The sequence below is a fragment of the Electrophorus electricus genome, chromosome 24 (genome assembly GCF_013358815.1).
Source record: "Electrophorus electricus isolate fEleEle1 chromosome 24, fEleEle1.pri, whole genome shotgun sequence".
In the NCBI taxonomy this organism is placed as follows: Eukaryota; Metazoa; Chordata; class Actinopteri; order Gymnotiformes; family Gymnotidae; genus Electrophorus; species Electrophorus electricus.
The window spans coordinates 11,515,164-11,532,444 of record NC_049558.1 but is presented as its reverse complement, the minus strand read 5'-3'; the positions used below and the strand labels follow the sequence as shown (position 1 = coordinate 11,532,444).

The window sequence follows — 17,281 nt, the reverse complement described above, 5'->3', positions numbered from 1 at the left end:
CAGTACAGCGTGTCACTGACTCCTATGCACAACCCATTTTATGTGTTCCCAATACTACGTACTGGTAAAAATAAATGCACTGTCTGTTCTTTGTGTATTGGTCCTGTGCTGTATTTATTTATTGTATGACATGATTGCACTGGATTGTATTGTTTGCACTCATGTAGCGTGCTGTCTGTTGCACTTGTTTTGTGTTGTGTTGCAGCGTGGTCCTGGAGGAACGTTGTTTCGTTTTTGCTGTGTAATTGTATATAGCTGAAATGACAATAAAAGCTTTTGAACTTGAACTAGCAGTATCTATATGAATTACCATCAGAAACCCAAAGCATTAAGTTATTGTCTGTATGGAGGAACGCCTTAGAATATTAGATCGCCACCATCATGCTTTATGAGGGTATGAGTGTGAACATAGAGTGGTGTGGTCACCCTGCACGTAAACTTTTAGAGGTCAGGCTTTTAAAGGCCAAAAGGCAACAAAAATTCCAGTTTTGCCACGCTGCCTATCCAGACGGAGGTGTCGCTAATAACGTGTCATTTTGTTACGTTTCTGTGCTATGAGCCAATGGGCAACCATACAGGCTTCCGCGATAACACCAGGACGAGGTCACCTGTACTGACCCCGCCTCCCCGCCAGGTAACGTTACTAGACCATCTCTTCTTCATGTGCCTGGTGTCATGGCAACGCATGCCTTTCTGACCGTGTCACTTTTTTGGTGCAGGGTCTCGTGAGTAGCTTCACGCTTGCCCACCTGGAAATGATGTCCAGACTGTGCACGCTGGTGTGTGATCTCGGTAATGTCTGCCCGTGCACGCATCCTGACTCCCGTGCGATTCTGTTGCACGCAATTATCCAAAGGAACTGAAATCATTTCATAGGTTCCATCACCTTATTAACAAAATTATTACTGTTGTTGTTGTTGTTATGGATTTCTTCCAGGGGCGTCATTACACATTTATGAATAAGTCCCCAGGAGAATTGCACAAACGGGAAAGAATCATCCATTGACACCTGCCCTAAATGTTGCATTGGTTACTGCAAGTGGCTTTAGTTAGCTTTTTAAGTAGCGTTATATTAGCGTTTGCTCTTCAGTCATCAGGGATTCTCTGCTAGCTTAATGTATGTTAATGTGATTCCTTGTGGACAGTTGTAACAGACATCCAAATGTTGTATTCTTTACTTTTCTGTTGAAGTTACACAATCTTCAGGAACATTCCCTCACACAGAGATCCTCTGCCTCACACGTAGCGCTTTAGCAATGCGGTGCAGAGCGACAGGTAAGGTTGTCACACACCGCACAGAGCGACAGGTAAAGGTGTCACACACCGCACACAGCAACAGGTAAAGGTGTCACACACCGCACAGAGCGACAGGTAAAGGTGTCACACACCGTACAGAGCGACAGGTAAAGGTGTCACACACCGCACAGAGCGACAGGTAAAGGTGTCACACACCGCACAGAGCAACCGGTAAGGTTGTCACACACCGCACAGAGCGACAGGTAAAGGTGTCACACACCGCACAGAGCAACCGGTAAGGTTGTCACACACCGCACAGAGCAACCAGTAAGGTTGTCACACACCGCACAGAGCGACAGGTAAAAGTGTCACACACCGTACAGAGCGACAGGTAAAGGTGTCACACACCGCACACAGCGACAGGTAAAGGTGTCACACACCGTACAGAGGGACAGGTAAAGGTGTCACACACCGTACAGAGCGACAGGTAAAGGTGTCACACACCGCACAGAGCAACAGGTAAAGGTGTCACACACCGCACACAGCGACAATACTTTCTACCGACACACATGACATCTACAACACAATAATTTACATTTACAGCATTTAGCAGACACTCTTATTCACACTAACTTATAAAAGTGCTTTGTCATTTGCTCATATGTTATGTTATTTCTGCTACCATATGTGTAACTATAGGACTAGAGTTACTATATAAGTTACTATATGAGTTTCTACATGACTATAGTTACTATATCAGTGACTATATTACTATAATGCTAACATATATGAATCTTAGAGTGTGTATTATTTATGTGTTTAACAGACCATACTATGGTCCCATCAGCTCAAACTATGTTTCTGTTGTTTTTAATGTCTCAACTATGGTGAGATCAGGATATTTTCTTGGGTACATAATCTAAGACCTCTTTTTTTTGTGTGCTTTTGTATGTGGTGTTTGTTTTTGTAACCACATGTTCAGATTTGGGCTGATAGTTGAAGGCCAATAAAATCATGCTGGTGTTATTCTTGGACCTGCTCTGTGGAAGAGATTAGAGGACTTGCAGACTTTCAACACAAAAGAGGATTCTGGCATTCTAGGTCTCTGTTATGACTTTTTGTCAAGCTGTACGTGAACGTAGGCTTCTGTGCTAACTAGTCCAGCTTGTTCAGTCTTTCTGAATAAGTATTTCTGCATGTTTTGTTTACTGCCATACCCTGTTTAACTGCTGCTGTAATTTCCAGTGAAAGGGTAATTCTTGTGTAATGGAAAACTATGAACGAATGTAGAATGACACCAGCAGTTTGAGCTTGTCACATATTTCGCGCCATGCGTTGCACGCTATCCCAGATAAAACTGCGGTTAATTTCCAGTGAAAGGGAGATTTTGTTTTTGTTTTGTTTTGTTTTGTTTTTTTAGAATGGAAAGCTCCGAGTAAAAGTTATGACAGTGAACGTTTTCAAAGTGAAACTAACAGCGATTTTGTTTTGCCCTTTGAGAATTTTGTTGAAAAGTTCTTTTCGAGCTGTTAAACAGAGGAAATCTTATATGCTGTTTGACTTTTCTCTGGTGGACACACACACAAACACACCAACACACACCAAGCACATACTCATACACAGACACATGCTCGCTCGCTCGCTCTCTCTCTCTCTCTCTCTCTCTCTCTCTCTCCCTCTCTCTCTCTCTCACACACAAACACACACACACACACACACACACATTTTTCTGTTGTAATTTCTTTGCTCTGCTTTCTGTGTGAACAACAAAAATGATTGCGTTTATGGGGAATCCTTTCACTATAGACATTGTACAACAAGACCGACGTCCGTGCTGACGCAACAGTCCGACAGTCTGAAACACGAACACATGAACACATTAAATGAAAGTAGATTGTCATATTGTGTAGAAGTAGATATATGTGTTACCATCTTGCTGTGAGTAGAAAGGAAAACTGAGTCACCTGAATTAAACAAGAGTGTATAATGATCTGTGTTGTACTGTGTTTGTGTTGTACTGTGTGTGTTGTACTGTGTGTGTTGTGTGTGTTGTACTGTGTGTGTTGTACTGTGTGTATTGTACTGTGTGTGTGTTGTACTGTGTGTGTGTTGTGTGTGTTGTACTGTGTTTGTGTTGTACTGTGTGTGTTGTACTGTGTGTGCGTTTTACTGTGTGTGCGTTGTACTGTGTGTGTGTTGTACTGTGTTTGTATTGTAGTGTGTGTGTGTTGTACTGTGTTTGTGTTGTACTATGTGTTGTACTGTTTGTGTTGTACTGTGTGTGTTGTACTGTGTTTGTGTTGTACTGTGTGTGTTGTACTGTTTGTATTGTACTGTGTGTGTGTTGTACTGTGTGTGTGTTGTACTGTGTTTGTGTTGTACTATGAGCTGTGTTGTACTGTGTTTGTATTGTACTGTGTTTGTATTGTACTGTGTGTGTTGTACTGTGTTTGTGTTGTACTGTGTGTGTTGTACTGTGTGTATTGTACTGTGTTTGTGTTGTACTGTGTGTATTGTACTGTGTGTGTATTGTACTATGAGCTGTGTTGTGCCATGAGCTTTTGGTTCTGAAATGATTCTTTAAAAGCTTAAAAACTTGTGACTCATCTGGAAGTATTAAATGTGGCTTGTTAACTGAAGAAATCTTCATTTAAGAAGTGTAATAATATTAATGATAATAATACATTTTATTTCTATAGCTTTTTAAATAAGGTTGACAAGGTGCTTTATAGAAAGGCAGACTAAGAAATAAAATAAGATGGTCAAAATATAAAACAAATACTGAAATACAAGAGCAAAACAAAATTTAAAAATGCATTAGGATCAAAATAACATATGAGATGTATAAAAAAAACAACTGCAGAAAATAAAGTTCATTAAACAACAACTGTAACCAGGTATTAACATTTAGGTCAGATACAGCAAATGGGTGTTACAACTCCTCTGAATCCCCAAGAGAGGTCTGGTGAGCAGCTCAGGTAACTGGTATGTTTCTGCTGGTAGATCAGATAGCTCTTTAGGTAATACCCTGATAATCAACTCACTGAGGTACAACGGCGTGAGACCATATATTGTGTTGTACTGTGTGTGTGTTGTACTGTGTGTGTGTTGTACTGTGTGTGTGTTGTGCTGTGTGTGTGTTGTATTGTGTTTGTGTTGTACTGTGTGTGTGTTGTACTGTTTGTGTTGTATTGTGTGTGTGTTGTACTGTGTTTGTGTTGTATTGTGTGTGTGTTGTATTGTGTGTGTGTTGTACTGTGTGTGTGTTGTATTGTGTGTGTGTTGTATTGTGTGTGTTGTACTGTGTTTGTGTTGTATTGTGTGTGTGTTGTACTGTGTGTGTGTTGTACTGTGTTTGTGTTGTATTGTGTGTGTGTTGTATTGTGTGTGTGTTGTACTGTGTGTGTTGTACTGTGTGTGTGTTGTACTGTGTGTGTGTTGTATTGTGTGTGTGTTGTATTGTGTTTGTGTTGTACTGTGTGTGTGTTGTACTGTGTGTGTTGTACTGTGTTTGTGTTGTATTGTGTGTGTGTTGTACTGTGTTTGTGTTGTATTGTGTGTGTGTTGTATTGTGTGTGTGTTGTACTGTGTGTGTGTTGTATTGTGTGTGTTGTACTGTGTTTGTGTTGTATTGTGTGTGTGTTGTACTGTGTGTGTGTTGTACTGTGTTTGTGTTGTATTGTGTGTGTTGTATTGTGTTTGTGTTGTACTGTGTGTGTGTTGTACTGTGTGTGTTGTACTGTGTTTGTGTTGTATTGTGTGTGTGTTGTACTGTGTGTGTGTTGTACTGTGTGTGTGTTGTACTGTGTTTGTGTTGTATTGTGTGTGTGTTGTACTGTGTGTGTGTTGTACTGTGTTTGTGTTGTATTGTGTGTGTGTTGTGCTGTGTGTGTGTTGTACTGTGTGTGTGTTGTATTGTGTGTGTGTTGCGCTGTGTGTGTGTTGTACTGTGTGTGTGTTGTATTGTGTGTGTGTTGTACTGTGTGTGTGTTGTATTGTGTTTGTGTTGTACTGTGTGTGTGTTGTACTGTGTGTGTGTTGTACTGTTTGTGTTGTATTGTGTGTGTGTTGTACTGTGTTTGTGTTGTATTGTGTGTGTGTTGTATTGTGTGTGTGTTGTACTGTGTGTGTGTTGTACTGTGTGTGTGTTGTATTGTGTGTGTGTTGTATTGTGTGTGTTGTACTGTGTTTGTGTTGTATTGTGTGTGTGTTGTACTGTGTGTGTGTTGTACTGTGTTTGTGTTGTATTGTGTGTGTGTTGTGCTTTGTGTGTGTTGTATTGTGTGTGTGTTGCGCTGTGTGTGTGTTGTACTGTGTGTGTGTTGTATTGTGTGTGTGTTGTACTGTGTGTGTTGTACTGTGTGTGTGTTGTACTGTGTGTGTGTTGTATTGTGTGTGTGTTGTACTGTGTGTGTTGTACTGTGTTTGTGTTGTATTGTGTGTGTGTGTTGTACTGTGTTTGTGTTGTATTGTGTGTGTGTTGTATTGTGTGTGTGTTGTACTGTGTGTGTGTTGTATTGTGTGTGTTGTACTGTTTGTGTTGTATTGTGTGTGTGTTGTACTGTGTGTGTGTTGTACTGTGTTTGTGTTGTGCTGTGTGTGTGTTGTACTGTGTGTGTGTTGCGCTGTGTGTGTGTTGTGCTGTGTGTGTGTTGTATTGTGTGTGTGTTGTACTGTGTGTGTGTTGTACTGTGTGTGTGTTGTATTGTGTGTGTGTTGTACTGTGTGTGTGTTGTACTGTGTGTGTTGTATTGTGTGTGTGTTGTGCTGTGTGTGTTGTATTGTGTGTGTGTTGTACTGTGTGTGTGTTGCGCTGTGTGTGTGTTGTACTGTGTGTGTGTTGTATTGTGTGTTGTACTGTGTGTGTGTTGTACTGTGTGTGTTGTATTGTGTGTGTGTTGTGCTGTGTGTGTGTTGTATTGTGTGTGTGTTGTACTGTGTGTGTAATCACAGCAGCTTCCTCATTCGCATGTGTGTGTGTCAAAACTCACGCCACAGCTCTTTAACGAACGCTCTCTTTACCTTAGAGTTCTGTCATTGGCCAGAGCATAACATTAGTCCTGCCGTGTTTATACAAAAACATGAATTTGTTTTGATGGTCAGCTATTGAGAGACCTTGTCTCGGACTGTGGATATATTTCTCAGAGGTTTCTCTAGTAATAGTTTCTAGTAAACTAGTTTCTCTAGTAATAAACTGTGTTATTTACTAAGGCCCATAGGTGTCATTTATGCTAGGAACACTGGAGACGCGTCCCCACCACCCGGCACGTCACCGGACATTTACTTCAAAATAATTCCAACAAATGAGTTTTTAAATCAAATAAATAGAAAACAATTTTAGTGCAAATATGTTTTAAACCATGGTGCTGATACGCAGCACTCTTCCAAAGTCACGCCGAGATGTGTCCATATGCAGACGTACCCCGCTACGCATGTCTTCACCTCCTGCCGCGCCAGCCCGTCTGTTTGCTAACGAGATCACTGCAGCACTGGCCGGTCTTTCCATGTCTTTCTGCTGAACTTGCTATATGTTGCATAAGGTATGCGTAACAGGTCCTGAACAGCTGGCCAGGCTTGGCCTCCCTCATTTGCATAGTGTGCACTCTCCGCCCACCCCCTCCTGCTTTTTATAGAGCATGGCAGAGAAGCTTTTACGAGAGAAGGAAGGATATCTGTCCTCAGTTCTAGTGTAATGCTCACTGATCACATGAAGCTCCTAGCCCTCTCACGCGTCCTGGCCCTGGTGAGTACCGGGTCACCTGGCGGGATTTGTTATTACTAAAACCTCTCACGCTGTCGTATTGTGCAGGGACAAACGACACGGACAGTTTTAGGGAGTGCTTTCTTTAGTGTTATAAACATTAACATTAGCTCTACATCTCTAACATCTAACAGGCTTCGAGATTGTGCACAGTTATGTCATGTGTCTTTTATACTAGAAAAGAACACAGGACACAGATATTAATGAGAAATTATGAGCTGTGTCTCAGTACTCGGTACTGGTTTTTCTAGCATTTAGGCTAATGATCTCTATAATGTCCTATCTATATAATTAAGCTGTTAGATTAAAATACCTGAGGCATTAGAATGACACCTTCTGAAATAACATGAGGTAGGTGTGTCACTCCACACGAAGTAAGGCAGCTGTACCCCGCTACTGTTTATCTGATCTTTATATTTCTGTTTGATCTTTATATTTGTTTATCTGATCTTTATTGGTTTTCTTTCTGTGATTTGCAAGTGTAGGACAGGTGTAAACGTAAGACTGAAATAGGATTTCAAATGTTACGAACAGTAATTATTTTGTGCAAAATGGGAAAAAATTCTAAATTGCTTAAAATGTCCAACATGCACTCCACTTCTGTCTCAAACAAATACCTGTCCTGTGTAATCATAAATAAATCCCACACATTTATTGACTGAAAATGCACTGTTTACATTTTGAAGCTATGTAAAGACAGGGGCGTATAGACTGAACAACTGAAATGGCTTTAGTAGCTTTGCTCAGAGTTGCTCATGGCTCAAAAACTGGCCTCAAGTTGGACGCCATCACTCACTCCTTCTGATAACACGCATTGACATGAACTGTAGTTTTTACAGCCTTTACAAAGCTTCATCTGCAAATGAAATCACACATGACATCATGCTTCTGAGAATGAGCATATTTAGATATGAACAACATGCATATAGATATGATGTCAATAACTCTATAACTGCCTTAATATTTAATGAAACAGCTACCAATCTCCTCTCTCTCTCTCTCTCTCTCTCTAAATATATATATATATATATATATATATATATAGTGAGAGAGAGAGAGAGAGTGAGAGTGAAAGAGAGAAAGAGTGAGTTAGTTAAAACTGCAGTGAAGTACAGACGGTTTCTAGAGAAACAGGTCGTTGCTTGCAGAGTTGATGAAGGACATCCTGTATGACTCCTTCTATACCTCTACACCTCCTCTACACCTCCACTACCACTACACCTCCTCTACACCTCTACACCTCCTCTATACCTCCTCTACCCCTCCACTATCACTACACCTCCTCTACACTTCCTCTACACCTCTACACCTCCTCTACACCTCCACTACCACTACACCTCCTCTACACCTCTACACCTCCACTACACCTCCTCTACACCTCCACTACCACTACACCTCCTCTAGCTCTACACCTCTACACCTACTCTACACCTCCACTACCTCCATGACACCTCCACTAGCTCTACACCTCCACTAGCTCTACACCTCTACACCTCCTCTACACCTCCACTACCTCCATGACACCTCCACTAGCTCTACACCTCCACTAGCTCTACACCTCCACACCTCCTCTACACCTCCACTACCAGTACACCTCCTCTACACCTCCACTACACCTCCTCTACACCTCCACTATCACTACACCTCCTCTACACTTCTACACCTCCTCTACACCTCCACTACCAGTGCACCTCCTCTACACCTCTACACCTCCACTACACCTCCTCTACACCTCCACTACCACTACACCTCCTCTAGCTCTACACCTCTACACCTCAACACCTACTCTACACCTACTCTACACCTCCACTAGCTCTACACCTCCACTAGCTCTACACCTCTACACCTCCTCTACACCTCCACTACCTCCATGACACCTCCACTAGCTCTACACCTCTACTAGCTCTACACCTCTACACCTCCTCTACACCTCCACTACCTCCATGACACCTCCACTAGCTCTACACCTCCACTAGCTCTACACCTCCACACCTCCTCTACACCTCCACTTGGAGTGTAAGATGTCACTTTAGTGGGTGCGACCTTGTCAACATTCAAAACAGCATCATGAACTCTGCAGGTTTAGGACAGAAGGCACCACTCTGATGCTGAACGACTTTGCAGCCTGTGCTGGTCGTTTAGCGCACAAAACTCACCCAGACCTCCACTTTCAGATGAATTTGCATCCAGTATAAAAGCCGCGTTAGTTTGGTAAGATGTACATGAGTATGTTAAGTTGTGTAAGCAGCAAAACAATCTCGTCTACACTACACACCGCAGTACTGTAAAGATCCCCTGTCCTTTCAGAGCAAAAGAAATCAAGCAAATGAGGGTAATGTTTGATCCTCTGAAACTAAATGTTTCTGAAGGATCTTTCTGTGAACAAGTAGTAAGATTCACACTTTGATCACAGTAAATGCTCAGGAAAGCTGTAAGTGTTCAGCTTTAGTTAATCTAACGTCAAGACTCTTTCTGAACCATCTGACAGTTGGACTAAGCTGAAGTCTCTTTCTCTTTGCTTTTCCTTAGAGCGTCTGCTTCGCAGGCATTGTGTCCACACAGATCCGGCAGAAGAGAGCGTGGATTATTGACTCCTTCAGTATTGAGGAAGAGTATGCAGGTCCTTACCCATATGTCTTGGGGAACGTGAGTTTCAGATTTCTAACCAGTACATTCAGCATGAAACATATCACTGAAACAGGCTGAACACGCTGCCTGGAGAAAATTTGAAGGCTCATCCCACTACACCGTGAAGGTTGCCAAATCTTTACCTTTCTCCTGCTTCCATACTGACAGTGCCAGAGCTTAAATAACCTCCTCCTGTGTACAGTGGAGACCAGAGAAAAATACACAAAGTAATTTTCGGACTGATTCTGTAATATTCTGTACACCTTTTCTCCTGCAACACGAACATGTCTGAATAAGCCATGCTAATGTCACCTGATCCTCCACTCCTGGGTTGAGGTGTAGACCCCCCATCAAACACACCAAAGCCTGTCACGTACTTTATACTTTATACATACTTTATAGCCTTTTGTCTCTAAATTAATGTCCATATTATATTTATTACGTTTATATTTAATATTGAAAATAGCGTTTAGCTATATTTACTTATGTATAAATATAGATATGAACTTTTCATATAACAATATCCACAATGACTGGTATTTAATATATAATACCCAAATATCCGCCGTTGTGGTTGCCATGTGCGTTGGTTTCAGATTCCCCTGGAGCGTTCATATCTGGTTAACTTCTGGTTGAAAGGCAGCGGTGTGGATGAAGAACCAACAGGCATTCTGAGCATTGATAACAACAAGGGCATTGTTTACGTGCACAAGAAAATAGACTTCGAGGCCTATCAGGTCCTCAGGGTATGTTTAACTTGACGCTTGAATTTATAGACAGTAGGAGAAATAGATTATATATTTGCATATATATTTATAATCATAAGTAATGCAGACTGGGTGCTTATTATTGAACTTCTGACATTATATTTATTGTTACTGAACAGACAAACACTGTCAATATGATTAGTCTTATTACAACCTTTTAACACATTATACACAGTCAAGTATTTAAACCAATATTTTGCAGCACCGTCTTTGAGTATCTTTCACTTATAATTACAGACAGGGAAACTTTGAGGTTAGGAAAAGGCCCAAGTGTATGGCTTCAATTTCTGCTGGATGACTAACCAGTGAGTTCAGTCTCGGGAACTAGGAAATTCCGTTCCTAATGTTGATAATCGAGGAGAAAGTTCTGTAAATATTTCCCTGGCCTGTTTCTAAATTAGCCAGATCAGACTGCCTTATTCAGGTCAGCCCACAGGACCATCACGTTATGTCAAAGCCTTTTCCCTTGTCTGGGTGAGGGTTTTCTACCAGGGACTCTGGGTCCTCTACCTGAATAGACTCGAACTATACCTGACTAGAATTTTTTTCTGTCAATTGCAGCTAACATTTGAAGCTAGGAATGTTTCCAATAAAGAAGTAGACACCAGACTTGGTGTTGAGGTCAAGATATTGGACGTTAACGACAACTCCCCGGTGTTTCAGCAGTCGGTCTATGAAGTTAATTTACATGAATCTGCAGTTCAGGGTAACCCATGCGGAACACTCTGTAATCTAATCTGAGTTCAACCCCAGTTCAGTTAATCCTGCAGTACTTCACTGATGTCTGTTCCTCAACAGGTGAAAAAGTGATAACAGTCATGGCTACGGATAATGATGACTCAACAACTCCGAATGGCACCTTTTCATTAAAAATCAAGTCTGTCACTCCAAAAACCGACAATGTCGAGTTCTTCATAGAGCAGGTTGAGAACACCAACACAGGGACGATATATTTCCGGGGCTGTTTGGAGTATGAGGTAAACATGCTTCACTGTGCTACGACATTATGTGACTTCCCTCAACCTCCATATGAGTGAAACTTAGACTTCTGGAAAACATTCTTCAAAGTTATATATGTGTCTTTTCAGATGGCACAGAAATATACTATCCTGATCGAAGCCAAAGACCACGGGAACAAGATACAGCTGTCCAGTACGGCCACGGTGTTAATCAAAATTATTGACAAAAACAATCACCTCCCTGAAATAACTAGTCAGACAGTAAGTACATAAAACGTTAAAAACAAACTTTCGCAAAAACATGCTAGTTATTTCCAGGAGTGTTTATTATATTTGTCTTTTCATGCTACGAACAGTGGTATAGACTCTAACACCGTAAATGTATTGTGGATCAACATGCATCCATGTTAACTGATCTCATTGCCCTGCTGTGGATAACTTACTACAGCTTGTAGACATGTATTTCAGGGCCCTGGAACAATACCGGAACATCTGAGCAGAGCCGAAGTTCTGTACTTGCAAGTGACAGACAAAGACAGCCATGGCTCAGCTGCCTGGAAGGCCAAATTCCAAATTAAAGGAGACAAGGAAAACTATTTTGAAATTAAAACGGATCCCACAACCAACAAAGGAATACTGTCAGTTGTAAAGGTATTTTAAACTTCTTTCAACATTTAAAGTTTTTTGACCAGCTGGCAAAGAAACGTTCCTCTCATGAGCGCCACACGTGTTATCAAAAAGTGACCAGGCTCTGTGTTGCTGTTTGGTACGTCCTTGACGGGGAGATTTTTAAGGCACTGCACTGAGTCCTCACTGCCTACCGTATTGTAGTATAGTATCGTAGTATAAGGTTATATTGTAAGGTGTAGGCACTGTCAAATTTCCTCTTGTACGTTGTTCAGAACTGTTTTGTTGGTTTTTTTACCTTGTGCATCCTAAAGCCAATGGATTACGAGCTGGAAACATCGCGAAACCTGTCGGTCAGCGTGGAGAATGAGGTCCCCTACTTCTCCTGCGAGATCACGGGACGTCCCAATCAGAGACTATGGAACGTAAAAACAGTTAAAGAAGGGTCCAGCCTGTATCTGCCCAAACTGTATCCCATAACCATCGGTGTGATTGATGTCAATGACCCTCCGGAGTTTGTACCACGTGTTAAGGAAGTGATGATCATGGAGAACTCAGCGACAGGCACCTACCTGTACACGCTCAAGGCCATAGACCCTGATAAAACGTTTGCCAGCAAGTTTCAGTAAGTGGTCCTGGGTCACACACCACGCTCAGGCCAGGTGGCAGAACTAGAGAATATCCCCTCCACGTGGCGTTACACTTAAGCATCAACTGATCAGCTGTAGACAATCATATAAAGTGGGCACAGGGGCACCTACCAATCGCACTCTGCCTGTGAGCCAGCAGTGGACACCAGCGGTGGACACCAGGCTGTGACCTACCTGTTTTAGAAGGTTGAGTGTGGGCTTGGCGCACACCTGGCCAAACAGGTGGAACAAGGTGCTAGCGAAACCAAGGTCACGGCTTAACCTTTCACAGAGCACACACATGCTATTGCACTGGACACACGTTTCAGAACAGCTGCCAAACGCTGTACATGTAATTCTGCTCAGACTTCAAAATATAGAGTTTGATCAATTATACAGAAAGCCACTAGGTGAACTGCACAGGAGGGATACTACTACTACTACTAATAATAATACAGTTTTTACCAAATGCTTTTTGTTTTAACAACATTATTTAAATCTTTCATTTTCTCTAATGTCAAGCTTCACCATCTATCCACAGCTATGCCAAAGGTCAAGATGTTGATAACTGGGTGAATATAGATTCCAAAACTGGTAAAGTCACTACTGCAAAAGTTCTGGACAGAGAATCTCCTCTTCTGAAGAACAGTACCTACACAGTTCTCACTTATGCTGTGGATAATGGTAAATTTGCTGCTCGGTGTGGGGTTGTTGAGGGCGGTGTTGATGACACAGATTTATGAGGGGGAAAAAATCGTAATTTTTCTTCATTAAGTACTGGCTTCAGATTTCCCTGTTTTATTCAGTTCTCTCATTGCCCCACCCACCTTGCTCTGATTGACAGGTGTGCCTCCATCTACGGGCACCGGAACTCTCGTCATCCACGTGGGTGACGAGAACGACAACGTGCCCGTGCTGGACAGGACCAGTCTGGTAATGTGTCTGTCTGAAGGGCCCACCACAGCAAACCTCACCGCCACAGACCAGGACCTGCCCCCGTTCGGCGGACCCTTTACCTATGAGCTCCAGGGGGACGTTAAAAGAAGATGGAAGATGGATCCCAACTTTGGTAAAATTCCTATATATTGCTATAAAAATGAAGCTGTTTTGAGGAGAGGGAGGACCCCTGTTTCTCAATCCATGGTTGTGCCAGCAGACATCAAAGTGAACACAACTCTGATTTCTCTTCAAGGGACAACCGTGAACCTGGTCAAAGAGAACACAGTCTACTCGGGTGTTTACAAGGTTCCGATCAAAACATCTGACAACCAGGGCCGTTATGCGATTCAAAACCTGACGGTCACCGTGTGTGACTGCACCATCTCAGCAAGCTGCCACCTTCGTAGGATGTCAGGGTCCCACATCGCCTTCAGCGCCATGGGGATCATCGTGTTGGCTGCGCTGCTCCTGCTCGGTAAGGGCGAGGCGTCTTCGTGCCATGCCGGCGCCCATCCCTCGTCTGCTCACCGCCACGTCAGGACTAATTGATTTAGATAGCACATGTTACAACAGTTGTTGTCACAAAGCAGCTTCACAAATGTCCGAGTCCAAGTCCCCAGTAGGCAAGCCAAGGGTGACTGTGATGAAGAAAAACTCCCTAGAGCATGAGGCAGAAACCTTGAGAGGAACCAATACTCAAAGGGTGGGTGGGTGGGGGGGACCATCCTCCTCTGGCCATCAAAACGTCGACGTCAGAGTTAAATCTGTGAGGCCAAAACTAAAAGGAAGTTGTTAAAAGATTTGTGGGCTTGATGGGAAGAGCACATGAGGACTGTCTCTCATACCTGTAGCAGGGTGTTGACACGTAACTGTTGACATTTTTGTAGGCAGATAGTATGTGCATTTGTTTTTGTTTTGGAAAAAAAAGTGTTTTGTAGAAGGTTTTGTTCTCAGGGAACAACCCATAAAACATTTATGTTACGGGGTGTATTCATGATGCCTTCAGATACGTTTGGTATGCTTTTGAAAAACTCGACCTGAACTTAGACGTCAGTAGGTCGCGCGTCGAGTGATCGCGTTTTAAGAAGCAACCGCCCAGCGGCACTCGGTCACTGACTTTGAAAACGGGAAACTCTTTCTTCTCCTTGGACAGCAATGCTCCTACTCGCCATTCTGATTTCCTGTAAAAACGTGAAGAAGATGATCCCCACAGACGAAGACGCTGTCTGGCACCTCATCACGTCCAACATTGAGACGCTTGGCACCGATTGTATGGTAATAACACACACAGCTGTGTGGTAGAAGACAAAACAGAGTTAAAGACTCGAGGTCTTAGGAACCTGCTGCTGTGACATGTAGAGTAGGTTCAGTATTCTTGGTGACATTGATATTAAAATAACAATTGGAAAAATCTCAACGTTCATTCTTTTTTTCCCTAAAGTTACCTGTTACAACAGAAAACGACCATAGCAGAAATAGAACCAAGGACCAGAAAGGAAGTGGTCAAAATAATGTATGTCATAATGCCACCCAGCCTCTTACACACAACCACACACACGTGCAGAAAAAATCATTAATTTGATTTAATCCCTAATTACATTCTACTTTAATAGCACCTGTGGCTTTAAAGCAGCTTCCAGAGTTGGACTTGCCTGGGCCTGTTCTGGAAAACCGGCTCCATCTCCGACACGTAAAAATATGTTCACTTACATTCAGACTTCTGTTCGTTCCTCTCCTACAGGGCAGATTTCGCTACAGAGATTCTGAATGGGAGGCCTGGATGATGGTGAGTTTATTCCTCAAACATCTCTGTGGTTATCTCCGTGTGCCAATCTCAGTCCCATGAGACCTCCGAGGAGGTCGTCGGACACTGATGTCATGCTTCAGGCTGGTTACGTGTTCCGTGTTTCATACATGTCAGCTGTTGACCAAACAGGTCCAGAGTGGAACTGTTTAGCTCCTGTCTGTCTCCGAGACTCTGTTCCAGCTTATTACGGCTCAGAAACAAAGCTCGTGTTTATGGAGGCTTTGTAAAGCTAGATCCAGAGAGATCAGGTCTTATTAGATTTACATTACTTTAGGTCTTCTTGGGTTCACATTCCTGACTTTGTTTACATGTCTCTGAAATAACTAGATATGATTTAATACTGTCAGTCCAAGCTGTGACCAGCCACTGATGCGTTTGTGTTTCCGTCTTCCACCAGGATTTTAACAGTACCTTCCAGCTCCGACAGAACTTGATCATTCAGATTGGACAGGTAGTGCCACCTTCTCCTTCTCCAAGGTTTTAAACATTTGTAGGAATTTGTGTGGCTACAAATCACATCCACCTCTCAATTCTATAATGTAAAACTAAAAGAAATGCACAGTTTTCTAAATTATTATAAGCACATGCTCCCCTAAATAACTACAGGAGGTAGTTCACTTTTCATAGTTTCCTAAATTACACACAAAAGGTAAACGTGTGTATAAGTATTCACCCCCTGGTGGTGACCTAAATTCTCTCAGGAGTAACCAACTTTGTTACCTATCCCAGTTCTCCCAGTAAGGAGTTACGCGTGTTCCACATCCCGCTACCGCCCCTGGTTCCCTGATTCTCAGAACTGGCTCACACGCAATTCCTACAGATTTCCAGTCATGAGATCCTGCTGGATTGCACAGCAGCTACATTTCCTCTTACATTACCCGTCTACGTGATTTTGATGAATTTGACAAATGACGACTGTGTCTGGGGGGAATCTTCTCTGCAGAACATCCTCCGGCTCAAGGCCACGGACGAGCTGACGAATTACAGCCCCCACTGCTACGCAGAAGAGGGCGAGCTCGAGAAGGACTTCTGCCTGGATGACCTCTCCATTGCGGCCAGTGAGACCCATCTAGATGACCTTTCAGATCTGGACCAACGTTTCAACAAGCTGGCGGCTATATGCAAGCCTGATCTAATATCTCAGATTTAGCGAAAACACACATTCTGTAAAAAACAGAACTAAAAAACCATAACCACCTATAGTAATGTTTGATCATGAATAATAATACCACAGAAAACTTTCTAGAAACACTGCACCGAGTGTAGGTGCATTTTTGAGAGGATTTTCTTGCAATATTCACTTTCTCATGATTTAATAAGTCAAATTGTCAGTAGTTTGTTAGAAGTAAACTGAAACACTGTTTTTAGCTTCAGTCCTGAAAACTCTGGTGTGGAAGATGCATCAATGTCCCGGTGTTTGATTTTTTTTAAAAGTCCTGCACATGTTGTGTGTCTTCATATCAGTCAAGCTTATGCAACTAATTCAAGACTTCCTAGAAGCACCAATAACTAACTCATGTGTTCCTAAGAAAAAAGTTCTTAATGAAGACAGCTGCAGCTGAAGGCTGCATTCCTCCAACATTTAAACATCTTTTTTTTTACACATATTTTTTAACATGGGGCTTCTGTTTATCTTTTACATGAAAGCCAAGGTTTCTGGAGGACAGTATACTCATTTCTTTAGGTGACAGCCCAAGCAGTGCTGCACATGTAGATGTTTCTTTTTAGAATGTGTGTGTAAAAGCTGTAATACGTATTTCCTAAAGTTCTTCTGGTGTTGTGCATCACCTGTGCTTTTGTTTTGAACATACCTACACAGGACTGGGAGTTGTGGGATATTCAGTGATTTAAAGAAAGAATCAAATTGTATTTGTTTTTTTTTCCTTTCCCAAAAACTAAAGTAAAGTACAGACAGACAGACAGACAGA

The 17,281-nt window shown here is 42.3% G+C and overlaps 1 protein-coding gene across 1 annotated transcript; it reads left to right on the top strand.

Annotated features, from left to right (window-relative positions):
• Positions 1 to 6,907: 6,907 nt before the first annotated feature.
• On the top strand, positions 6,908 to 17,281 carry LOC113589298 (cadherin-like protein 26). Its single transcript, XM_027028878.2, has 16 exons — positions 6,908 to 6,979; positions 9,527 to 9,643; positions 10,222 to 10,371; positions 10,954 to 11,098; positions 11,191 to 11,369; positions 11,481 to 11,612; positions 11,820 to 12,002; positions 12,293 to 12,603; positions 13,149 to 13,291; positions 13,452 to 13,676; positions 13,800 to 14,021; positions 14,700 to 14,821; positions 14,988 to 15,059; positions 15,288 to 15,332; positions 15,751 to 15,804; positions 16,297 to 17,281. The coding sequence occupies exons 1-16, from the start codon at positions 6,929 to 6,931 to the stop codon at positions 16,501 to 16,503; spliced, it is 2,358 nt and encodes a 785-aa protein (XP_026884679.2). The 5' UTR covers positions 6,908 to 6,928; the 3' UTR covers positions 16,504 to 17,281.

Excerpts from the sequence above, each read along its gene's own strand:
- LOC113589298 (XM_027028878.2), top strand. The coding sequence starts at position 6,929 with ATGCTCACTGATCACATGAAGCTCCTAGCCCTCTCACGCGTCCTGGCC. Across the intron at positions 11,613-11,819 it reads CTGAAATAACTAGTCAGACA|GGCCCTGGAACAATACCGGA; the intron begins GTAAGTACATAA and ends CATGTATTTCAG. Across the intron at positions 12,003-12,292 it reads GAATACTGTCAGTTGTAAAG|CCAATGGATTACGAGCTGGA; the intron begins GTATTTTAAACT and ends TGCATCCTAAAG.